Below are 24,413 nucleotides of genomic sequence, written 5' to 3'. Positions count from 1 at the left end.
CGCGCACCGCGCCGGGTCTTCCTGACTGGATGGCTCACTCTATGGCGACCCTCCTCGCAGCCTCTATAAGAAGCCGGCCCTGGCGAGGGGTTCGCAGACATGCTGCAAGGAGCCCACAGCTAGCAGGACGCACGGCGCTTCTCCCCTTCTAGCGTCTTAATTTCTCTTCTGGGAGTCATCAGCCGGCGGGATTGCCAGCAAGTGAGGCCCAAGGGGACTTTTTCCTCCTGCAGCTTCTCCCTTTTTTTTTCTCTCTCCCTTTTCCCCTTTCCCTCCCCTAAAAACTTCAACTTGGGCTCTCACATCTTCTTGACGAGCGACGGCCACTTCCCGGGCGCACGGTGCGCGCCTCGCCAGCGGAGCGCTTTGGAGACCGCATCGCCATCCCACCTCTCCACCCACCCATCTATCATTCGCCGCTTCCAACCCCTCCACCCCCCTCTCCTGCGGTTCCGCCGAGCAGGCAGGCGAAGCGATGAGCCCCGTGGCATTAATGCTAGGCTTGAAGACCTTGTGGGTTTTGGCTTTTTCCTCTCTTTCCAACACTCTAGCGGTGAATAACAGCGGCCGATGGTGGTAAGTGCGCTTTACGCGCGGCTGCGCCTTTGGCGAAACCGGATCGCCTTAGTTAAATGATGGGACGGGGAGGGAAATCGAACCTGCTGCTGTTTCGAGGCTCCCGAATTGGCAACTTCGCGCTGCCCGAAACTCGGCTTCTGAAGCAGTGACGAATGGCCAAGTGGAGAAGCGGAGCAGGACCAGGCGCTGGTTCTTGCCTTTAGCGATCTGGATCCCCTTTTCGGTTTCTGCGGGATATTGCTCGGTGGAAGCTTGGAAGACTTGAGCATCCGGCTGTCGTTTGCAAGAGGCAAGGATAGGGTCCAAAGCCCCGAAATGGGTCTTTAGCTCTGCCCACATGGGGTGGCCAAATTTGTAGTTGGAATTGGACCAAAGAATTACTAATAACTATCACTACTTCTACTTTTGCCTCTGTCTATTAATACAGAAATGTTTCCCCTATAACTGAAGTATGTTGCACTCTCGCTATAATTATTTATAATGATGTGCCATTTACTGTTGCACTATTTCCCTCACTGCTAATGTTGTTATTCAAGTGTTGCATGTCTGTATTCTTTCTTTCAATTTTCTTTGCATGCCTCTTCTGACACCAGGACAAATCAAGTAAAAATAGTTCTGCAGATATTTCCTCCTCTTCTCCTTCAGAGAAGAGAGATATGACTCTCAGTTTTGATTCCTGACGGTCCTGCTGAAATATCTCCATGAAACCCTGAGAAAGCAAAGGAATGTCATTTCAAATTTTAGCCCCTCTACTGCAATGCATGTCTGATTTTTGGTCCAATGGAAGAATCAATAAGGAAAAGCAATGATCATTTCAGTAAGCATCCTGGCCAAATGGAAGTTTCACATCTAAATTCAATGGCGACATACGGTACCTTGTGGGTGTGATACCTTCCAATATAATTTTTACTGCCAGTCATCAGTGATTTGGATCTGGCCACTCACCCAGCTGCATAACCCACTCGGACTCATGCCTGAGCACTAGCATTCTGCATGTGGGACTGAAGCAGCAACATGGGATCTGGGAAGGGTAGCTGTGAGATCCCATTAAGTGATGTTGGAATCAGGGCAGGTGCATGGAATCTGAAATTGCCACATCTGCCAGCTCAGTACAAAACAAGAAGAAAAAAAAAGTTGAGTTATAGGTTGTTCAATGTAGAAATGAAAAGGGAATTGCAGTTAATGGAAGTGTTCCGTTCTCCAAATGCGTTGAGGCATATATGGAGAATTCCCACATTTATTTAAGGTTTTTTTAACACTGTCTTTATGAATTAATAAATAACTCAAGATGGCAAACATATCTAATACTCCTTCCTTCTCCTATTTTCTCCACAATAACCCTGTGAGGTGAGTTGGGGTGAGAGAGAGAGTGACTGACTTAGCTGTCTTTCATGCTTAAGTAAGTACTAGAACTCATAGCCACCCACCTGAAGCCTTAACCACTGGATCAATGTTGCATGGTCTTTTCTGGAATGAAGTGAAGGTCATGTTCTAGGTTTCGATTGAAAGAAGAAAAGAATGCCTGTTTCTCAGATGCTGCTAGTAATCAGTATGGTTTGAGATGCATAAGTATTAAATATCTGCTTATAAGGGTAGCATGGTAATACAGTAATGACTAAGTGCATTTGTGTCACATGTGTGAAGCAGATACATTTCTTCTTTCCTGTTTCAAAGAAGAGTATTCTAGATTCTCTATCAACAGTTTCAAGTAACTGGTATATCTGCATAAGCATAAAATACTCAATAGCCTCAAACCTTGCAGGATCCAGGATCAGCTCTGTATGAATAAAACTAATTTTTTCATTTGTGTTTGAGCTGGGCGAAAAAGAAATACAACACTTTATATTTTATTTTTATAATATAATCTATATATCGCAGAAGTTCCCAAACTTTGTGGCACAGGAACTTCCCACAGTGGTTTTCTGCAGGCAAAGTGAGGAACAAAGTCTAAGAATGTATTTGCTTCCACTTGGCCGGAACCAACCTGATCAGGCTTTAAAGAAAATGATCACACACACGCACACATATACAAGCACAAAAGTTGGTTGTGATTCCCTGGAGGGAGAGTCCTGACCTGTAGTTTGGGAAACCCCACTCTAACTCTTTGGAGGCAATACAATTCCTCCATCCCATCTTTTGAGGAGGAATTCTACAATTTTCCAAACTGTTTTAAGCTATTAAAATGTCTCAGATGACATATGTATAGTACCAAATTTCAGGGCTGCAGTGCTTTGGAAAATTAACCCAACCATTTTAGTACTCCAAGTGAAGTGAGTCAGTGAGTGAGTCAGTGAGGCCCAAAGGTCCTTGGTAGTACTAGTAAAAGGGAAAAAAAAGAAAAGAAAAAAAGACGAAGGATTTCCATGCTTCTTAGTGCGAGAGGCTGTTTGTTCCAGCTCCCTGCCACCAAATTTGACAATGGACTGGAAGTCCAATATTCTGCCTGAGATGTGGTGAGAGCCTCCTTGGCTTTGAAAGAGTTGTGTTGAAATAAGGAGTTACGAGAGACAGCAAATTCAGCTGTTTGTCTATGGAGATTCTCAGTCATCCAGGTCATGGTTGTCCCAAAGGTGCTTTTTCAAAAGGCAATTGGACTTCCTTGGTTTTTTTCTTGAAGACGTTTCGCTTCAGTTCAGAACTGAAGAAATTTCTTGGATGAGAAGCGAAACGTCTTCAAGGAAGAACAAGGAAGTCCAGTTGCCTTTTGAAAAAGCATCTTTGGGTTCAATTGTTCTGGTTGCTTAGAAATACCTGGAAATGTTTGTTTTGATCCTCTTTCACATTTAGAGTTAGGTTTTCAGGGGAGTACTTGGACTATTGTATGCAGTATTACAAACCCCACTACAATGTTTTAAGGAGAAGTTGCACAGACAGTTTATTGGGAAAACATTGTTCCATCACAAATACCCTTAAAACATATGTGCTGCATTTTAATTCCATAGCTCAATAGGAAATACTTTCACTATTTTAGTATGCCTGTACCATATATCTCTGTTGGTTATCCGGGGCTTTTTTTAAATTCTGTTTATCAAAGATAATCTATGAGTGGTATAGCCCTTCCTTATTTGAGCTCTCAGATAAAGTTCTTCTCCCTGTCACAATTCCTTCTAAAACATCAACCGACAGAAACTAAAGTGAATGAATAATAGAGAGCAGTGATGATTTATAAAATCAAGTGTCTAGCATGTTGGATTACTAAAGAGTTTATTTTCACTCAGGCACTGAGCAAAGTGTTTTTGGCCATGGGAAAATAAGTATTTTGGTTTTTTTTTTAAACAAATTTACTTTGCTTTTATCTTGCCTTTCAGGATCAAAGGTAGCTGTCATCAAAAGCCAGCTGACAATAATTATCAGCTGATTGTTATTGTTAATAATTATCAGATTATTGTTGCTTTTCATGTTGAAACATCTACATTTTTTTTAAAAAAAAGGCTTAGAACCATCACTACTGTAAAGCAAAGGAAGCCACAATTTGCAGCAGCCACAAATTAACAGTTTAACACCAGTCATTTTCTGAATAAGGCAGATCATGCAATCTTCCCCAAAGTCTTGTCCTCCAGATGAACTTTAATCCTTCCCCCATAATCTCCCTTACCTAAAATTTATGGGAGTTTGTTGGGTATGGATTGAGAGTGCCAAGTTGAGAAAGTTGGCTTATGGTACCCAACAGTTTCCCTTTCCTTCAATACTAACTCCAGTGATGAAGTCTGCTACTTCCAAGTAATGCATTTTCTTTTCTGAAATAGCATAACATTGGGGTTCCTTGCTCTCCATCCTAGAGGTAATAGGGGTATCATTGCAAAGAGCAATTGGAGCTGCTGCCTAGAGCATTGAGGGCTTCTGTAAAGATTCTCTACCTGTGCAGGACTGGGGTGGTGGAAGACAGGATAACTAGCAGCTACTTGGATGAAGAAAATGAAGAAATGTTGTTTGCAATCTCTTCCACTGGGTGGGGCCTGGTGTGTAGTTTGACTCTTCCAAATTCTATATACAGAACAGTTGTTTTCTTATTTTGCTGCCATTGTTTCTCTCTCTCTCTCTCTTCCCAAGATAGTTGTGGCCATTGTTGGGGGGAGGGAATCTCAGAGAACCAGTAACCTTTTAAAGGAATCTAGCTCCCTTATTGTGGGTGATAGGTGGCTGCTCTTCTTCCCTCTCTCCATTGTGGTTTGTATATTCCAATTTTTAAAAAACTTTTTTCGTTAATGCTTTTCTACATGTTTTATAATGATTTTTCTTATATTCTGGTATTATCTGATTGTTGTACCTGGCACCTCCTCTACATTCTTTGGAGAATAAGTTCTAAATTTTCAAATAAATATTTTAATATTTTCAATAGCACGGAATTGCAGTTGTGATGGATAATGGTGGTTGAATTTCTTTTAAGCCTTATGGTCAAATTGGGTTTTACATTTGTGTGATACATGTCTGTTTTGTGTGTGTGCAATGGATGTGTGTGTATATGTGTAGACAAAATACCACTAACTGGCTATCATATTATTCTGAAATCCTATCTGGAATAAAAGTAAAGTGTATGGATTTTATAAATAAATACACATTCCAGATTTTCGATCCAATCTAATAACAATAATAGAAAAACAATAGCTGTAAGATAATAACAGCTATGTTTTGTATATGCATAACAACCTATTTATTTTTATTTAAAACATTTATATAGTTCAGCTAGTTGGTTAACAAAATAAATGTAACCAAGTTTATATTTATTTCAGTGAACTGTTACTGTACTGTTACTGTAACTCTTATATTATCAGGCATTAATTGCATTTCTATAGCAAATGACTGGAGTTTATACCAGTGTTTAATGCTATGGTGTTTAAAGAGAAAAAGGGAATTGACTGGGAATTCTGGATGTTGCAATACTAACACATCTTGAGCATATCAAATTAGGGAAAGCTTGAGCAATAGGAATTTTGCACCTTACACTCTGCTCTCTTTATGAATCCTGCAAGGACCTCCTCTGCCAAATAGAAATCATGTAAAGCAAATGCTTTTTAGATAGCTCTCTTAAGTAAATGTGTATTTCTCCTAGATGACTTTAAGTTGGGGACAGAAATTCTCAGACAAGATTTTCTTAATTCAAGAATGCCAGATGCACTAGATTTGGAATTTATATGAATTCCCCTTTAGCTGTTTCCACATGTTTGAGGTGGCTCTGGCAAGAGATGGGAACACTCTGCTCCCCTCTTATTAATTACAGTATTGATTCCTCATCCACATGATCTGCCAAAACCTGTCCAAAAACTGCTATGATTTCTTCATTTGTCATGTAGAGTGTGATCGCCCCAGCTGCTATGATATAAGTGACTTGCAGAAATTTTTAATTATGTTTTAATATCATAGCGGGCAGTGGTGAAATCTGAACTGGTTTACTACTGGTTCACTGGCTGTGCATGCGCAGTGCGCACCACGCACCAAATGTGAGGTGCGCGTGCGCAGTGCACACCAAAAGGAGGCATGCGGTAAGTAGAACAGCGCATGAGGGGGGGTGGTAAGCTGTGGCGCGCAATCTTTTTTTTTACTTTTAAAAGCATTGCTTTTAAAAGTAAAAAAAAAGTCTCTGATGATCGCGCTGCTCAGCTAGAATCATCAGAGCCTTTTTTTAATCTTTTAAAAGCATTTTTTCTACAATCTTTTTGGCTGAAGACGTTGTAAAAAAAATGCTTTTAAAAGTAAAAAAAAAAAGCCTCTGATGATCGCACGGCTCAGCTGGGCATGGGTGGGTGGGGGGGGCAGGGATTATTGCTACCGGTTCTCCAAACCACCCGCTGCCATTGCTACCAGATCAGGCGATCTGGTCCGAACTGGGAGCATTTCACCCCTGATAGTGAGGTACCTCACTTCTTAAAATATAGTATGTTCGGCACTTGAACCGGAATAAAAGAGGGACTTCTTTGTAACTGGACCTACTGTAGATTTTGGCAGTTCCTGTCTAGAGAGGCTTTCCTGATTCACTCTAATTATCTTCCACCAAAGAAAGGAAAAAGAGGCAACTCATGGTTATTACTTGATTTATCTGGCATGTTTTGATGGATCTTGTGATCCTTCTGGGAATGAAGCTATACTATGGGAAGATTTAATTTTTATTCTTTGACTTAGGAAAGGTAAGGAATTGATGTTAAGAGCCATGGTGGCACAATGGTTAGAATGAAGTATTTCAGGCTAATTCTGCATTCCACTGCCAGCAGTTCGATGCTGACCAGCTCAAGGTTGGACTCAGCCTTCCATCTCTCCGAGGTCGGTAAAATGAAGATCCAGATTGTTGGGGGCAATATGCTGATTTTGTAAACTGCTTAGAGAGGGCTGAAAAACACTATGGAGCAGTATATAAGTGCTATTGCTATTGTTATGTGGTATATTTATGAATGTTAGTTTTTCTCATTTTCTCTTGCTATTTAATATGGTTTTCATTGATTTTCTTATTTGCCAATTTGGACCATTGTTTTATATATCACCAGGCAGAGAGAGTTTAAATACACACCTGTGTGGATAGATAGATAGATAAATAGATAGATGGATGGATGATGGATAGATGGATGGATGGATGGATGGATAGATAGATAGATAGATAGATAGATAGATAGATAGATAGAAAGAGATATAGAAATATATAGAGAACATGCATTGGCATGTTAGCAGCATTAAATGCAGTGATATTTTAGGCCAAAGCAAAGGTTAAAAAAAAAAAAACGTGATAGAGGCTGTTCAGAATCATCAAAGAATACCAGCAAGTCTTAACTCCTCCCGTTCCAAATGCCCTTGCAGTACTTGATATTCAACATTGTAAGATTTTGGGTGAAAATGTTTGTATCCTGGCATTTTCCTGGTGCGGCTGGAAGTCTTCAGTCCATTCTGGAGGTCTGAGTCCTTAAGGAGCCAAAGACCACCCTGTCCTGATCACAATGTAATCCTCTTGAAACCTCTGCTTGCAGGGGAATCATCAATGTGGCCTCGTCTACCAACCTACTGACCGACTCCAAGAACGTGCAGCTGGTGCTAGACCCTTCCTTGCAGCTCCTGAGCCGCAAGCAACGCAAGCTTATCCGCCAAAACCCAGGCATCCTGCATAGCATCAGCAGCGGCCTGCAGAGCGCCATCAAGGAGTGCAAGTGGCAATTCCGCAACCGCCGCTGGAACTGCCCTACTACCCCAGGCCCCAATGTGTTCGGCAAGATTGTCAACAGAGGTAAGGGGATGATACGAAAAGGGGTTTGAATGGTGGTGGCGGCGAGGAGGAGATGGATAGAAGTCTGTTCGGTTCCCTAGGTGAACTTCATGGATCCGAGAAGTTTCTTCTTGCTCCTATATTCTGGCTGATTTAGCAAGGGGAGGCATGAAACTAAGTGTGTTGCATTGCGATGGGTAGTTAGCTCTCCATTTTTAATGGGGAGCGCTGCAAAAGTGAGTCCGTCACAGAGCACGCAAATTTCTCGTCCCCGTTTTCTGTTTTTCCTTCCTAATAGGAACCAGGACCAGCTCTCCTGTTTAGCTACGTGAAGCAGATGCTTCAAAGGGCAGAGCTGGACAAACAAAACCACCCACCCACTTTCCTGACCTGCCACTTGGACCACTGGGTCTAAATCCTGATGGCTGGTCCCATTGCCACTTCCATACCTTGTAAGAGCTGCTCAAAGCAGTGCATTATCCGGTGCCTCTTGCTGCCATAGCTGAGAAGCACTACGTCTATCTCACGACATTTCTGTGCTGCTGCTGAAAACAGGAGCATGAAAAGGAGGAGCAAAGTCTCTTCCCTCCCCAAGCTTCAGGTCTTTGAGGGCTGTTTCCCCTCCAACTAGAACAGGGGTGTCAAACTCAAGGGTGTTTAGATCTGGCCCGCCAGGCCAATTTGGAAACAATGGCGGATCGGCCCGTGGCGCCTCTGCCAGCAAAAATGGAGATTGGGAAGGCCACATGCGGCCCTCCAAGGCTCCGTTTTTGGCCGAGATGGTCTCCTGCAGTCCTCCGCCAGCGAAAACGGAGCTTGGAGAGACCGTGTGCACCCATGCTCCATTTTCGCTGGCAGAGGGCTACAGGACGTTGTTGCGACCAAAAATGGAGCCTCAACGAGTGATGTTGAGCTGGCCTCACCCTCAGCCATACCCCCCCTGCCCCCCAAGGTCAAACACAACCCTGATGTGGCCCTCAATCAAATTGCATTTGACACCCCCGTACTAGAGCCTTCTACAGGTAGTCATCGACTTACAACTACAATTAGCCCAAAGTTTCCATTGCTAAGTGAGACATTTGTTAAATGAATTTTTGCCCCATTTTACGACCTTTCTTTCTTGCCGCCATTGTTAAGTCAAACATTGCCATTGATAACCTGGTTGTTAAGTGAATCTGGCTTCCCCAGATTGTCAGAAGGTTGCAAAGGGGGGATCACATGACCTTGGGACACACAGCTCAACAGTCATAAATATGAATCAGTTGCCAAGCAAGCATCTGAATTTTGATCACATGTTAATGTGGGATGCTGCAAAGGTCATAACTTTGAAAAACAGTCGTAAGTCACACTTTTTTAGTGCCGTTGTAACTTTGAACGGTCACTAAATGAACTGTTGTAAGTCAAGGACTACCTGTAGTTAATTTTCCATCTCTTTAATTTTGCTCCTCTGGAAGATTTTAACTGGTGGATGTCCACCATAGCAGATGTGCCTATCCCCTATATAGCCTTCCACCTTCAGAATATAAGCCCTGTAGAATGGCCAAAGGACTCGTGACTTATGAGGTCTATTTGGGGAATAGCCAAGAGCCCTGGGGAAACTGAGCAAGGGAGCACCGTCAGGTAGTAAAAGATCAGGCGACTGTTCTTTGTTCCGCATTCCTTTTTTCAGAAACAAAATGTCTCAGAATTTTTCATGGTGTCCATGCTGGCACCTTCTTTTAAAGCAAACTGCATGGCAATTACTGGAATGTGGCCAGTAGTGAAATTCAAATTTTTTTACTACCGGTTCTGTCGGCATGGCTTGGTGGGTGTGGTGTGGTTTGGTGGGCGTGGCTTGGTGGCGTGGCAGGGAAAGGATGCTGTAAAATCCCCATTCCCACCCCACTCCAGGGGAAGGATACTGCAAAATCCCCATTCCCTCCCCGTTCCAGGGGGAGGATACCGCAAAATACCCATTCCCTCCCCACTCCTGGGGGAAGGATATTGCAAAATCTCCATTCCCACCCCACTCCAGGGGAAGGATATTGCAAAATCTTCATTCCCTCCCCACTCCAGGGGAAGGATACTGCAAAATCCCCATTCCCTCCCCATTCTTGGGGGAAGGATACTGCAAAATCTCCATTCCCACCCCACTCTGGGACCAGCCAGAAGTTGCATTTGCCGGTTCTCCAAACTACTCAAAATTTCCGCTACCGGTTTTCCAGAACCTGTCAGAACCTGCTGGATTTCACCCCTGGATGTGGCTGAAGTACATTGATATAACTTCAGAATTATTAAGAACAATATCAGACTTGCTGTTTTGGATTAGAAGCATCATGTCATTGCAGTCTAGCACACCTGGCCTGCTTAAATCTGATGGATTTCAGTGGGATTTCAACAGCTTAAGCGGACATAAACTTGTTGAAGATTAAAAGGCGACTTGGGGCGTGCGTGGGTATATACTCTACCGCACATTAAGTCAAATATGTATTTTCTGGGAATGCATACAGTAGCTACCACCGGAAGATGCATCTTCCTTAAGGAGTTGCCAACAGATGCAACATGAGCATCCGTGCACACTCTGAATCACCTTTCTTCCCCTTCTTTCAAATTTGGATCATGGCACAGTTGTGATGATGATATTAACGATGACATCCCACGCTGGGGTTAGCAACTGAGCTCTGCTAACAGCATAGATCAGCAGACTTAACAGAATAATGGGACAACAGCAGAATATAGGAGAAAGAACTGGAGAAAATCAGAAAATATCAGCAAAATATAAAGACCTGCTCATTGGATGCAATTCTCTCCCCCCCCACCCACTACCAAAAAAAACCCCAGTTTGATCTAGTGGTTAAGGCAGCAGGCTAGAAAGCTGGTGATGGTGAGTTGAGGTCCCACCTTAGCCATGAAACCAGATGGGGCGACCTTCAGCCAGTCACTCTTCAGGTTTGTTATGGTGGGGAAAATAGGGAAATGAAGGTATGTTGGAAATGTTCTCCATTTTGCGTTATTTGTAAAAATAATAAACGCGGGATGTAAATAAATAAAATAAAATAAATAAAACATCTGGAGCACCACACGAACCCCATTGGCATTGACAAAACCACCATCAGTCAATTACAAAAGGCAGCCTTACTTGGCATGGTTTACATCCTGCAACAATATTTTTAACACCATCAAATAATATCTGCCTATCCCAGGTCCTTGGGAAGGAGTCAATAGGTGGTTATAAATGCCAAATCCAGTCTAAACATCTGGTTGAATGTGTGACCAACCATAATGATGATGATGATGATGATGTTGATACTACTACTACTACTACTAATAATAATAATAATAACGAAATATCGCGACCTGGCCATTGAAACTACAAGACTATGGATGAAACATGTCACAGTGATACCCATTGTCATTGGGGCACTTGGTACCATGTCCAAGAATTTTACAAAACAAATCAAGAAGTTGCAGCTTCCTGCAATAACACCAGCTATAACACCAGCTATAACACCAGCTATAACACCTGCTATAACACCTGCAATAACACCAATAACACCAGCGCAAAAAACTGCGCTACTTGGAACATCGAACATCTTAAGAAGGTATTTGGTTGATACCTAGGACGCTGGCAGCAACCCGTATCAACCATTAGCACCAGTCAATGGTATTTGTGATGCATTTTTAAATGTTCAGTTGACTGAGTTTCATGTTTAATGAATAAAAGAGATGATGATGATGATGATGATGATGATGATGATGATGATGATGATAATAATAGCAGCAGCAGCAGCAGCAGCAGCTTATTAATTAATTGACAGTTCTAGTTGCCCCTCAGCCATGGAAGCTGACCAAATAACTTTGGATCATTCATTCTCTCTCAGCCCAGGTGGCCTTACCAGGTGGTTGTAATGGAGAAAAATGGGAGGAGGAAGCAGGACATATTCCCTGAACAAGAAGATGAAACAAAAACCTAAGAAACAAATAAATGAGTAGAATTGCAGGGGTGGGGAACTACGGCCCTTTTATGACTTGTGGACTTTAACTCCCAGAATTCCTGCGTGAACTATGTTGGCTCAGGAATTCTGGGAGTTAAGGTCCACAAGTCGTAAAGGGGTCATCATTCCCCATCTCTGCCTTATGGGAAGCTGCCACCGATGGAATGGGGATGGAAATGATTTTCAATCTCTTCCTGTTTCCTGGGAGCCTTCCATCTCCCTTCCAATATATCCCATAAGATTGGGGGACTCCCTTGGAGCAGAATGGGAGGGGGAAAACAGCCGGAAGAACGGCTGAGAATCCCCTCCGCTCCTGTTCTGCTGTTAGAATCTTGGACCAATCAACAAGCATATCTCCAGAGGAGTGACAATAACTGTACACCATTGGCTATTATCAGCGGTGGGATTCACTTACCTTCCCTACCAGTTCACAAATGTGCATGCACAGTGCTCGCGCATTACGTCCGGGTGGGTGGGCAGAGCCTCCCGCAGTCGCTGCTACCGGTTCACCCAAACTGGAGAGAACCGGCTGAATCCCAGCACTGATTATTATTAAAATCCTGCTTTATTACAGTCTTCTCACTTTGTATATAGGTTGCCATGGAAACATTATTATTTAGTGGGAAGTCTTTTGGTTAACTTGACTGTTTGCTAAAGAGTATGCTCGATCCTTGTGATAAAGTGAGTTCTGATCAGGGGTGAAATCCAGCAGGTTTTGACAGGTTCTGGAGAACCGGTAGTGGAAATTTTGAGCAGTTTGGAGAACCAGCAAATACTTCTTGGCTGGCCCCAGAGTGGGATGGGAATGGAGATTTTGCAGTATCCTTCCCCTGCCATGTCCACCAAGCCACATCAAGTCCACCAAGCCACGCCCACAGAACCTGTAGTAAAAAAAATTGGATTCCCCCACTGGTTCTGATGGCTGAATGTATGTCTTCATGAGCATCATTTAAGGCTGGTTATAGGTTTATAAACTAAGGAAATACTTTATTTGGGTTAGAAGGCTGAAGAATTTGCCATTTAGACCGTCCAGATGAAAGACAATAGCTGGGAGGAGCACAGAGAACCTCTAAGACTGGACACTCTAGTGTGGTACCTCTGGGTCTTGGTGCCCTATCCTCCCCACCCAGTGGTGGGTTGCTGCCGGTTCAGACCGGTTCGGATGAACCAGTTGTTCTGACCAGGGCTGGGCCCGCCCATCTGCCCTGGCGCTATCACGTCCTATATAATCGCCTGTTTTTCGATGCCATGCACATGCACTCACATTTTCAATTCCGGGTGAACCGGTTGTTACAACCCGCAGCAGCCCAACCCTGTCCCCACCCCTGTCAATTTGTTTTTAAAAGTTTAATTTACAAATGTGTCCATGAACATAATGATATGCCTTTAGTACAGGTAGTCCTCGACTTAACGACCATAATTGAACCCAAAATTTACGCTGATAAGTGAGACATTTGTTCAGTGAGAATTTTACAACTTTTCTTGCTACGGTTGTTAAGTGAATCCTTGCAGTTGTTAAGTTAATAACCAGGTTGTTAAGTGAATCTGGCTTCCCCCATTGACTTTGCTTGTCAGAAGGTCGCAAAAAGTGTTCACAAAATCTGGGGACACTGTAACCATCATAAATATGAGTCAATTGTCAAGCATCACGTGACCATGAGGATGCTGCAATGGTCATAAGTGTGAAAAGTGGTCATAAGTCACTTTTTTTAGTGATGTTGTAACTTCAAATGGTCACTAAATGAACTGTTGTAAGTTGAAGACTACCTGTATTCTCTTGTGCTTAATGAGGTAAGTAGGCTATTCAGTGGCATTTGATGATCAGATCTCACCTCTGCGATGTAATCAGTCTCTTGGCCAAGTGGCCTGACTCTGAATCTTTTCTTTTTGTGTTGGAACAGAAAACTGTGAATTAAAAATAAATGATTCCATGTTCTGGAATCAAGGCATGACTGGCAAATATTTGTTTTCTGACTGGCCATGTCCATTGCATGGAACTATTTCTTTAGGAGAGTCGCATTTCCCAATTCTAAATACATTGTATCAAAATAAAATTTATGATTTCTGTCCTCAGTTGATCGATGAAGGCATTGATCCTTCTGTAGCTGTTCTTTTCCATCTTCTGAGCAATAAATAGATGACGCTCCTCCCTCCATCCAAAAGCGAGACTTGTAGTCATTGACTCAGAATTTCCTTATGTACCTGTACAAAAAAATGGGAAACCCAGAATATAAAAACCTATGATAAAGTGTGCAATTTCTTTCTGGCTAGAAGCCAACATTATGATGCCTGGCAACTGCCTAGAACAGGGGTCAGCAACCCGCGGCTCTGGAGCCGCATGTGGCTCTTTCATCCCGCTGCTGTGGCTCCTTGTCGCCAGTTGGCTCCACAATTGATAGGGCTTTCGGTTAGGACAGGTAGAGGAAAAAGGACGCCGTGCTAGGAGGAGACTCTATGGTGGAGAAACCGGACTTCCGGTCGGCTCCAAAATTGAACGGGGGGCTTCTGGTTAGGACCTTTGTGGCTCTTTCAGTGTTTAAGGTTGCCGACCCCTGGCCTAGAATAATCCCTGCCATTTTCTTGGCAAGGCTTTTTGGAAGTGGTTTGCCATTATCTTCTTCCTAAGGCTCCCAGGTTTCACCCAGCTTTGTGCCTCAGGCAGGACTAGAACTCACGGTCTCCCAGTTTCTAGCTTGGGGCCTTAATCACCACATCAGACTGGCTCTCTATGAAGACCTTGCTATGTACACCTATTTCTTAGGAGTAACTCACTGCTGTCCCTCAGGATTAACTATACATTCATATCAAGATATTTTTGTTGTTGTTAACACATATGCAATTTTTATGCGTGTAGCAACATGTTCCCACCAAATGTTTGTCCATTGGTTTAGATTAAAAGATTTTAGCTGATTTACCTCTCTTTGAGTTTCTTCCAAGGGCTTCCTGGCTGCCTGAGTTTGAACTTGAATTTCTCCAGCCTAATTCGACGTATCAGTCCTTATCCGATATTGGTTCTCTTCCTTTAACCCTGCCCATCAACAAAAGAGTGACTTGTGTATCGACCTTGCCCAGAGAAGTTGCATGAGTAGAGTACAGAAATCTGTTTCTAAGATCTAAACCCAGCCCAGGCATCCATTCCAAATATTCACAGCTGGGATTCGTCCATCAGATTTCATAGATTATGTCAGATTTTATAGTAAGCGATTGTTACTCTCTCTTTTCCCCTTTCCCATCCCACTCCGTGGAGAGCTGCAGCGTTCCTCTCCCACAAACTTGCTTGAATGTTCCTTTTCTAGCCCTCCAGTTCTCTCTCCCTTCTGAGGAAAATAAGAAAAGGGGGATTATTAATCAGAAATACAACAAAGATCCACAGTCCAGAAAATAATCCACAAGTCTTCCTTTTTTATGGGATGCAGCATGTAGTCCATTGATTTTTAGATCGTTCCGGTAAAAAAAATGCTCTTAGGCAGCATGGGGGAGAACCAGTGGTGAAATTCAATTTTTTTTTTACTACCAGTTCTGTGGGCATGGCTTGGTGGGTGTGGTATGGCTTGGTGGCCATGGCAGGGGAAGGATACTGCAAAATCTCCATTCCCTCCCCACTCCTGGGGGAAGGATATTGCAAAATCTCCATTCCCTCCCCACTCCTGGGGGAAGGATATTGCAAAATCTCCATTCCCTCCCCACTCCTGGGGGAAGGATATTGCAAAATCTCCATTCCCTCCCCACTCCTGGGGGAAGGATATTGCAAAATCTCCATTCCCTCCCCACTCCTGGGGGCCAGCCAGAGGTGGCATTTCCCGGTTCTCCGAACTACTCAAAATTTCCACTACCGGTTCTCCAGAACCTGTCAGAACCTGCTGGATTTCACCCCTGAAGAGAATGCTCTTTAAAGCATTTTTAATTTAAAAGAAAAGGGTTTTTTTTCCCCAGAAGGAAAGATGCTGTATAAATAAAATAAATCAATGCCAGAATGTTTGCAAACAGCATGCATGGTGCTGTGCTCTTATGGAAGAGGGTTTCTTTTCCATTCAAGAGGCAATGCCTCTTCTGAGATAGTGAAGGTATCATTTTCAAACATGCTTTCAAAGTTATTAATCCTTCCATCCATATGCAAAAGTAGCTGAGTGTAACCCTACAGTCAGAGTAACCCTTCTGTTTTCACTTTTGAGGCTCTTGGATGAGGACAGAAAGAGCCGCCACTTCCTAAACCCTGCTAGACTCAATCTGACAAAGGAAGAAATATCTATATCTATATATCTACATCTACATCTAGATCTCTGTATCTCTATATCTATCTACATCTACATCTATCTACATCTATAGATAGATAGATGATAGATAGGTAGATAGATAGATAGATAGATAGATAGATAGATAGATAGATAGATAGATAGATAGATAGATAGATGATAGATAGATGGATAGATAGATGATAGACGTACCAGTAGAAGATTCAAGTCCATTGGTTTTATGAAACTGAAAGATGGACTTCTCATACTGATGGTTGGGGGAGTTAAACATCCACCTCCATTAAATGCTTCCCATGTTGGTCTCCTTGCATCTCTGCACAGCATCTCAACTGCTCCTAACTATGCATTCGCTTCACTTACAAAGGCAGAGTATGATACATCACTTAAGGTTTCTTCTTATATGAAGTGCCTCCTACCCAGCTCTGATGTTTGTTCAAAGCAACGTACAGCTGCTTGAAATGGCCTGATGAGTAACATCATCACCTTACTATTCTTATTGCTGCTACCACTTTTACTGCTATGGTTGCTACCACCATGAATATTCCTTGAAACTAATAATACCACTTTTTTTTTAAACGAGGAAGAAAGCTTTAAGGAACGCTGCTGCTCCTGCGTTGTGTCAGGAATGTGTTGCTGGTCTCCAAGCACACGAGGCAGCCTTTATTATGGATTCACTGGGAACTACGGGTAGTCCTCAACTTACGGCCACAATTGAGCCCAGCATTTCTGTTGCTAAGTGAGACATTAAGTGAGTTTTGCCCAGTGGTGGGATTCAAATAATTTAACAACCGGTTCTCTGCTCTAATGATTTCTTCCAAAAATCAGTTTACCAAACTGCTCAGACAGTTAACAACCGGTTCTCCCAAAGTGGTGCAAACTGGCTGAATCCCACCACTGGTTTTGCCCCATTTTACGACCTTTCTCGCCACTGTTCTTAAGTGAATCACTGCAAGTGTTAAGTTATGTTAAGTGAATCTGGCTTCCCCATTGACTTTGCTTGTCAGAAGGTCGCAAAATGACTCTGGGACACTGCAACCGTCATTAAATATGAGTCAGTTGCCAACTGTCTGAATTTTGATCGCATGACCAGGGGGAGGCCGCAACAATCGTAAGTGTGAAAAACGGCCACTTTTTTTCAGTGCCGTTGTAACTTCAAAAGGTCACTAAATGAACTGTTTTAAGTCAAGGTCTACCTGTACTAAGCTGGGTTCGGTGCTGTTCACTGATACATTGTATGGTCTCCCTTCTGCCTCCAGGTTGCAGAGAGACTGCCTTCATTTTTGCTATTACCAGCGCTGGGGTCACCCACTCGGTGGCCCGTTCTTGCTCGGAAGGCTCCATCGAATCTTGCACTTGTGACTACCGACGGCGGGGCCCAGGAGGTCCCGACTGGCACTGGGGTGGCTGCAGTGACAATGTGGACTTTGGACGGGTCTTTGGGCGAGAGTTTGTGGACTCCAACGAGAAGGGGAGAGACCTGCGCTTCTTGATGAATTTACACAACAACGAGGCAGGACGTCTGGTAGGGAGAATGGGGACCACTACGGGGTACGGGGTTTTACGTAGAATTGCATGCATTGAGAATGCCTTTCATATCAGCAAGCATCACGAATGCTTTCAACATATGTTCAGACCATGATTCACTCTGTTCATACCAGCTCATTGTTTTCTGTAGAGACAAGATTTTAGTTATGTTGATCTATTCCTAGGAAAACCTAGCCATCAAATTCCTCCAAAGTAATTAATGTTTTATTAAGGCTATATCATGCAAAAAAGGTCCCACTTAGATCATTATGCACTTATGCAAATGTGTGATTGAGTTAATGTGATTATAGTTCTGTACTGTAGTGGCCAAAATTGTGGAAACCTTTTGGGAAAAGTGTATTTTCTAAAACTAGCTAATAACACCACTTTTTTTTTTTTTGGAGCGGTACCATAAAATTAATGGAAAGATAATTTAATCAAGACTGTAATGCAATAACTTTTATGAAGGATTTGCTATTAGAATAGCAGTTACAGTATAAAGAAGAAAAGCGAAATACGTAGAAAAAACAAGATATACAAAAATTATCACGTCAGTTAATACTTAGTTGGGTAACCTTTAGCATGAATTACAGCCTTACAATATCTTCCCATGGAGTGAATCAAGTCTTTTGGTTCTGCAGTTGTTATAATATGAAACCAAGATTGAATAATTGCTTCTATTAACTAGGTTTTATTGGTGGCTCACTTCTGACTAACAAGTTTCTTTAGTCGGCTCCATAGATTTTCAATTGGGTTAAGGTCTGGGCTATTCCCAGGCCATTCCAGCAGTGCAATATGATTATCTTGGAACTCCCCAAAAAAGTGGTGTTATTAGACATTAAACCTCAAAAATACACTTTTCCCAAAAGGTTTCCACAATTTTGGCCACTACTGTGTATTGTTCACCTGGATGAAATTGGATTTGGTGTCCAAGACGGCACAGAGTTTGTATTGTAAAATCTAAACAATGTGTTCCCGGAGCTTGTTGTTTTACGAGAATGCTGGGAATACGTGCAGGCACATTATAACAAGCTCTCAGTTGCCCTACTGTTGCCCTACAAATAGGACAGAAGGAAGCAACAGACTGCCAGTTCCTGTATGAGAATTTGCGTTAGGGTTTACCTTCCAATCCTTGCAATGATTTATGCACTTTATTGAACAAGCATGAGCTAGTGCAAGAATCCGCCTCTCCATCCAGGGAAGAATTTGTTTCAGGAGAACTCAGCTCAAGCTGTTGTCCTACCTAAATATGACTAACAGAATTGCTTTGCTAAATCAGGCTATTTCCTACGAGAAGTCGTAAAATGGGGCAAAACTCACTTAACAAATGTTTCACTTAGCAACAGAAATTTTGGGCTCAATTGTGATCACAAGTCGAGGACTACCTGTAGAGAAGAATCTGATGAACTAAAGTTCAACACTAAGTTGGCACCAGAAAAGGGTCAATGGAATTCAGGAAGGATTGGAGTCCTTGTGGGAACACAGCGACTCTAAGCTGATGATGCGTTTAACTCTACTCCCCCAGTGCTACACCCCTTTTAGCCTTGTGTGAGATATGCAAACTAGAGTTTGCAGGTAATATATAAAAAAAAAATCCAAACTACTTCTTTGCTACTAATTAAGATGACATAATGCAGTAGGGTATTTATGCCTTGGCAGAAGGCAGGAACTGAATAGCATCCCACTGGAGTGCCCTTAAGTCCAGCCATTTAGCAGAGTTGTTTAAGGAAAACATCCCAATTGATTGGTTGCGATCTGCCTATCTGCTGCCCTTAGAAATGCCCAGATTTGCTGCCTGACTTCATGACGAAGGCCTTTTACCTTGATGAACAGATTGAAACAACAGATTGAATTCTGGGCATGAGAATATACCTGCTTACTGTATGTATGTGGCTTGGCTGCATAAAAATGTATTTCCTTTCTCTGCTTATTGCACAGACTGGGAAGCATATGTTTGTTTGCTTTTACAGGGCGTACATTGTGAGGAGAGTGGTAGCAACCTGAGAGGGGCGGGGCTGCGGTAATGGGATGTCCCCTCCAAAAATGGGGCAAGCCTCCCTTAATCAGGCCAGCCCTTAGGCAGGCTAGCCAAGACCAGAACCACAAGCTAGGCTGACGTGTGGGCTCCTAAACATCTGGAAGGAAATGATTCCAGTTCTTCTAATTGCAATAAAAACCCCTTTGGAAAGAAAAACTGCGGGCTTGGAGAAACACATCCACATTTTTCTAACTGGAGGGGAACTGTGGTGTGTGGATGGGAAGGGGGGGCAGTTGTTCCCATTTGCAAGGAAAGGGGAAAGAAATGGACTTTGGAAAAGAGATTTGCTAACAGAACAACAAAGGGAGAGATGGCTTCCAGGGAAAAGCAGAGGTGTCCTGGTACCCAGCCACCCTTGATCACTCCAAGAAGCAGAAAAAATAGGACATACTGTAGCTTCTCAACTACCAGTACCATCATTGCTACAGTACCGTATTGTTATTGTCACTGTCATCATCACATTTTGACTTCCTTTCCAATTCCCAGAGTTTCTAGACAGCATAAGTAAGACTAGGAATTCTGGGAATTGTAGTCCTCACAGCTTTGGATTGAAAAAGCCTTTTTTAGCTAGCTTGTTCAAAGCCTGGAGAACTTCTCTGGCTGTCCAGATAATTGAGGAACTACAGTTCCCGGTAGACTTAGCCAGTGGTGGGTTTCAAAATTTTTTACTACCGGTTCTGTGGGTGTGGCTTGGTAGGCGTGGCATGGCTTTGTGGGCGTGGCAGGGGAAGGATACTGTAAAATCTCCATTCCCTCCCCAATCCAGGGGAAGGTTAATGCAAAATCCCCATTTCCTCCCAATCTGCTGGGACTCGGGAGGCAGAGAATAGATGGGACGGGGCCAGTCAGAATTTTTACTACTGGTTCTCCGAACTACTCAAAATTTCCACTACCAGTTCTCCAGAACTGCTGCAACCCACCTCTGGATTTAGCCCACATGGACATAAATGAAGTTTCTGGGAGTTGCAGTTCAGGCGTTTCTGGAAGATCGTAATCCTCTAGGCCTGACACCAGTCACTTTCACAGCTTTTATAATGGATTGGTTCTCTTTACTCAGTGGGAAAACTGAGGCTAGGAAGATTGGCTTGCCTGAAGCTACCTAGTGAGTTTTGTGACAAGGGCAGTGTTGGAGTCTGGGACCCCTTATTTTTATCATAGCATGACAGGTTTCTCAATTTAGGAACCAGGCGCTGGGCTTTAGGGGCAGGACAGCCCAGAGTGCTGAAAAAGTGTATTTGTTCTTGTACGAAATTTTATATCCAAATATGTTTTATTCTTTATACTGTTTCCATCTTCCCTGACAATATTACCAGAACCCACAATGGTCTGAGAATCAGTATCTCCATTAGATAATCGACAGTGAAGCTGAAACTAAGTTAATCAATTAAAATTAGCAAAACTTCCTCAAATCCCCAAATAAGTTACCCAGACCTAATCCACATATCAAAGGATAAGGCCTGCAAACACAAACAGAATGAATTAAATTAGGTCTCCCAGAAGGAACTGCACTTTCACAAGAATAAACATAGCTACACTGTGGAATGTGGTGTAGTGCTGTGGTGGCTCAGTGGTTAGAATGCAGTACTGCAGGCTACTTCTGCTGACTGTTGATTACCAGCAAGTTTGACAGATCGAATCTCACCAGGTTCAAGGTTGACTCAGCCTTCCATCCTTCCGAAGTGGGTAAAATGAGGGCCCAGATTGTTGGGGGGCAATAGGCTGACTCTGTAAACTGCTTAGAGAGGGCTGTAAAAGCACTGTGAAGCGCTAAATATGTCTCAGTGCTATTGCTAAACACACACGCATGCACGCCAGGGGTGGGTTCTAAATTTTTTTACTACCGGTTCTGTGGGCGTGGCTTATTTTGTGGGTGTGGCTTGGAGGTCATGTGACTAGGTGGGCATGGCTAGCTGGTCAGAGTCATTTCTGGAAGGTCCTCGTACTTACGACCAGTCCTCGCACTTATGACCCGACTCATTTGTTTGCTTTTAACACTGATCAGCTGTAGGACAGCCCTTTGAAGCCCCGCGACAAGAGTTTAAACAGTTTTTTTCCCTCTAGTCATCAGCTGGGACTCAGGAGGCAGCAATAGATTGGGGGTGGGACCAAATAAAAGGTAAGAATAACGTGGGGAGGTGGGGGGGGTGGGATGGCGGGGAGGGAGAGAACCGGTTCGGTGATGTCATATCGTCACCGCTACCGGCTCGGCCGAACCGGACCGAACCGGGAGGAACCCACCACTGATGCACGCACACACGGCTCTCACGTGTCACCCTAGAATCACCACATAGATACTTTGCTCCAGACAAACCACCACCACCCCTGTAAAAATCTGCTGCTGTACCCCATTTCTCTGCAGCCTGCTCCTAAAGGCAAACTGTTTTGCTTTTAGGAGTAAATGTTTCTTCTTTCCTCACAGTTGTCTGGATCTCATTTTTATTCATTCTTGCGCAACCCCGTCTCGAGTTGGAACCCCGAATTATTCTTCTGACACTCTTAATAGGCTTCTTGGTCTTCTTGTTTTTTTTTTTTTTTCTTCCTCAGACCGTTTTCACAGAAATGCGCCAGGAATGCAAGTGCCATGGGATGTCAGGCTCTTGCACCGTGAAGACCTGCTGGATGCGTCTGCCCACTTTTCGGACCGTGGGGGACTTCCTCAAGGATCGCTTTGATGGCGCTTCCCGGGTCATCTACGGCAACAAAGGCAGCAACCGAGCTTCCCGCATGGAGCTGCACCATCTGGAGCCAGAGAATCCAGCTCACAAGCCTCCTTCTCCTCACGACCTGGTCTATTTTGAGAAGTCTCCCAATTTCTGCACTTACAGCGGTAAGACAGGCACAGCAGGCACAGCTGGACGGTTTTGCAACAGCACCTCCCCAGCTCTGGACGGCTGTGAGTTGCTGTGCTGTGGGAGGGGCTACCGCACCCGGACACAGCGCGTCACTGAGAGATGCAACTGCACCTTCCACTGGTGCTGTCATGTCAGCTGCTTGAACTGCACCAACATGCAAGTGCTGCACGAGTGCTTGTGAGGGAAGCAAAGGACATGCTTGGCCAACGAGTCAACAAGAAGCACCCAGCTCGGAGAAAAAGAAGACCTCACTGAAAAGGCCCAGGCACTCGCCTCACACACACACACAGACACACACACACACACACACACACACACACACACACACACACACACACATCTCCCTATTTCCCCACAGGAGCACAGTACCCTTTCTTGGCCCAGATAGCAGACATCTTTATGGTTACAAATGTCTCACCTCTCCCGTCTTGGGAGAATCAACCCAGGTTGAAATGGCTGCAGACATCCATGAGAAATCAACACCCGGTCATGCCTAGGTTTGCCAGGGCCGAGTGTGCAAGGAGCTCCTTTTGTATTTTTTTGCATGCTAATTGAGATTTGTCATCGTAGAGCTTAATTTAAACTAGATCTGAAAACGTCAACCCTGAGGGATTGCAGTTATCCCAGGTTATTAGGTGTAATTTTGATTGGTTGAAATCTTTAGTTCCTTTCTTTGTTTCTGGACCTCCTGAATGACTGGAATGGAAGGGCGGGGGGGAACACCTCGGATTTCAGGCAGAATGGCTTTCCCTCATCCGAGACACATGCTCAGGTCACAAGAAGTGTCTTCCCTGTGGTGTTTGACACCTTTCATTTTACAGACCTCACACAAGCTTCTCTGAACTGACTTTCAGGGGTGTAAGCCCTGTGTATGATAATTAGATTATTTCCCTTCTCTCCCCCCCCCAACTACTTTTAATGTGGCTCCAAGAGAAATGCAACTCAAAGCATATCATTAGAGCATCTGTGGTCTCTGAATACATGAGGAAGCACAATTGAGCTGAAGGTTCTCCAGTGACTGATCCTATAGTAATGAATGTCTGCTGATGTAGACCATCTTTCATTGGTCTAATGGGACGTTTATAGCAAATTATCTTGGATACTTATTTTCCACGGTATTAGTACAGGTAATCCTCGACGTACAACAGTTCATTTAATGACTGTTCAAAGTTGCCATGGCACTGAAAAAAAAAATGGACAGGATCATTTTTCACACTTATGACCATTGCAGCATTCCCATGGTCACATGATCAAAATTCGGATGCTTGGCAGAACTGGCTCATACTTCTGACCGTGATATCCCGCAATCGTGTGAATTCCCTTTTGTGACCTTCTTACAAGCCAAATCAATGGGGAAGCCCGATTCTCTTAACAACTGTGTTACTAACAACTGCACTGATGCGGTTAACGACTGCGGCAAGAAAGGTCGTAAAACGGGGCAAAATTCGCCTGACAAATGTTTCACTTAGCGAGAAAAATTTTGGGCTCAATTGTGGTCGTAAGTCGAGGACTACTTGTACTAGAGACCCTTTGGCTCATTTCCCAACGTAGGTGCCATCTAGATGTGTGGACCGACCACTGTCAGCAAAAGCATTGCAGTTAATTCTGCTTATTCGGTCCACATGTCAGAAGACTAGCCAAGCTGGGGAAGATTGTCCTAGAACCGTGATGGCGAACCTACGGCATGCGTGCCAGAGGTGGCACGCAGAGCCCTCTCTGCTGGCACATGCACCATCACTCCAGGTCAGATCTTGGCATTTCATTCGTGAGCTTCTCTTTCCCTGCAAATGACAGAAGCTCCCGAAAGAAAAAGATCTTACCTCTTGCCACGCTACCAGTGTTGGGATACCCCGCCTCCTGCTGGCCAGCTGGTCTTTGAGTCTATGCTGCATATGCGCGCATGTCCACGCCTGCGCATGTTTGTGCATGTCTGTGCACATGTCTGCCATGTGCACAGACTCGTGCGCACATTTCAGTTCGGGCATGCCCGCACGCACAGTTTGGGCACTT

The 24,413-nt window shown here is 43.7% G+C and overlaps 1 protein-coding gene across 1 annotated transcript; it reads left to right on the top strand.

Annotated features, from left to right (window-relative positions):
• The first annotated feature begins 475 nt into the window (after positions 1-475).
• On the top strand, positions 476-22,584 carry WNT1 (Wnt family member 1). Its single transcript, XM_070934888.1, has 4 exons — positions 476-576; positions 7,530-7,783; positions 17,246-17,511; positions 22,096-22,584. Exons 1-4 carry the CDS (start codon positions 476-478, stop codon positions 22,582-22,584), a joined length of 1,110 nt encoding a protein of 369 aa, XP_070790989.1.
• The last annotated feature ends 1,829 nt before the right edge of the window (positions 22,585-24,413 follow it).

This window comes from Pituophis catenifer, unplaced genomic scaffold, assembly GCF_029215685.1.
Source record: "Pituophis catenifer annectens isolate HBS135680 unplaced genomic scaffold, rPitCat1.0.hap2 SCAF_2, whole genome shotgun sequence".
NCBI classification, from domain to species: Eukaryota; Metazoa; Chordata; class Lepidosauria; order Squamata; family Colubridae; genus Pituophis; species Pituophis catenifer.
Note: the sequence above shows the minus strand (reverse complement) of the source record. Positions and strands in the feature narration are given on the sequence as shown.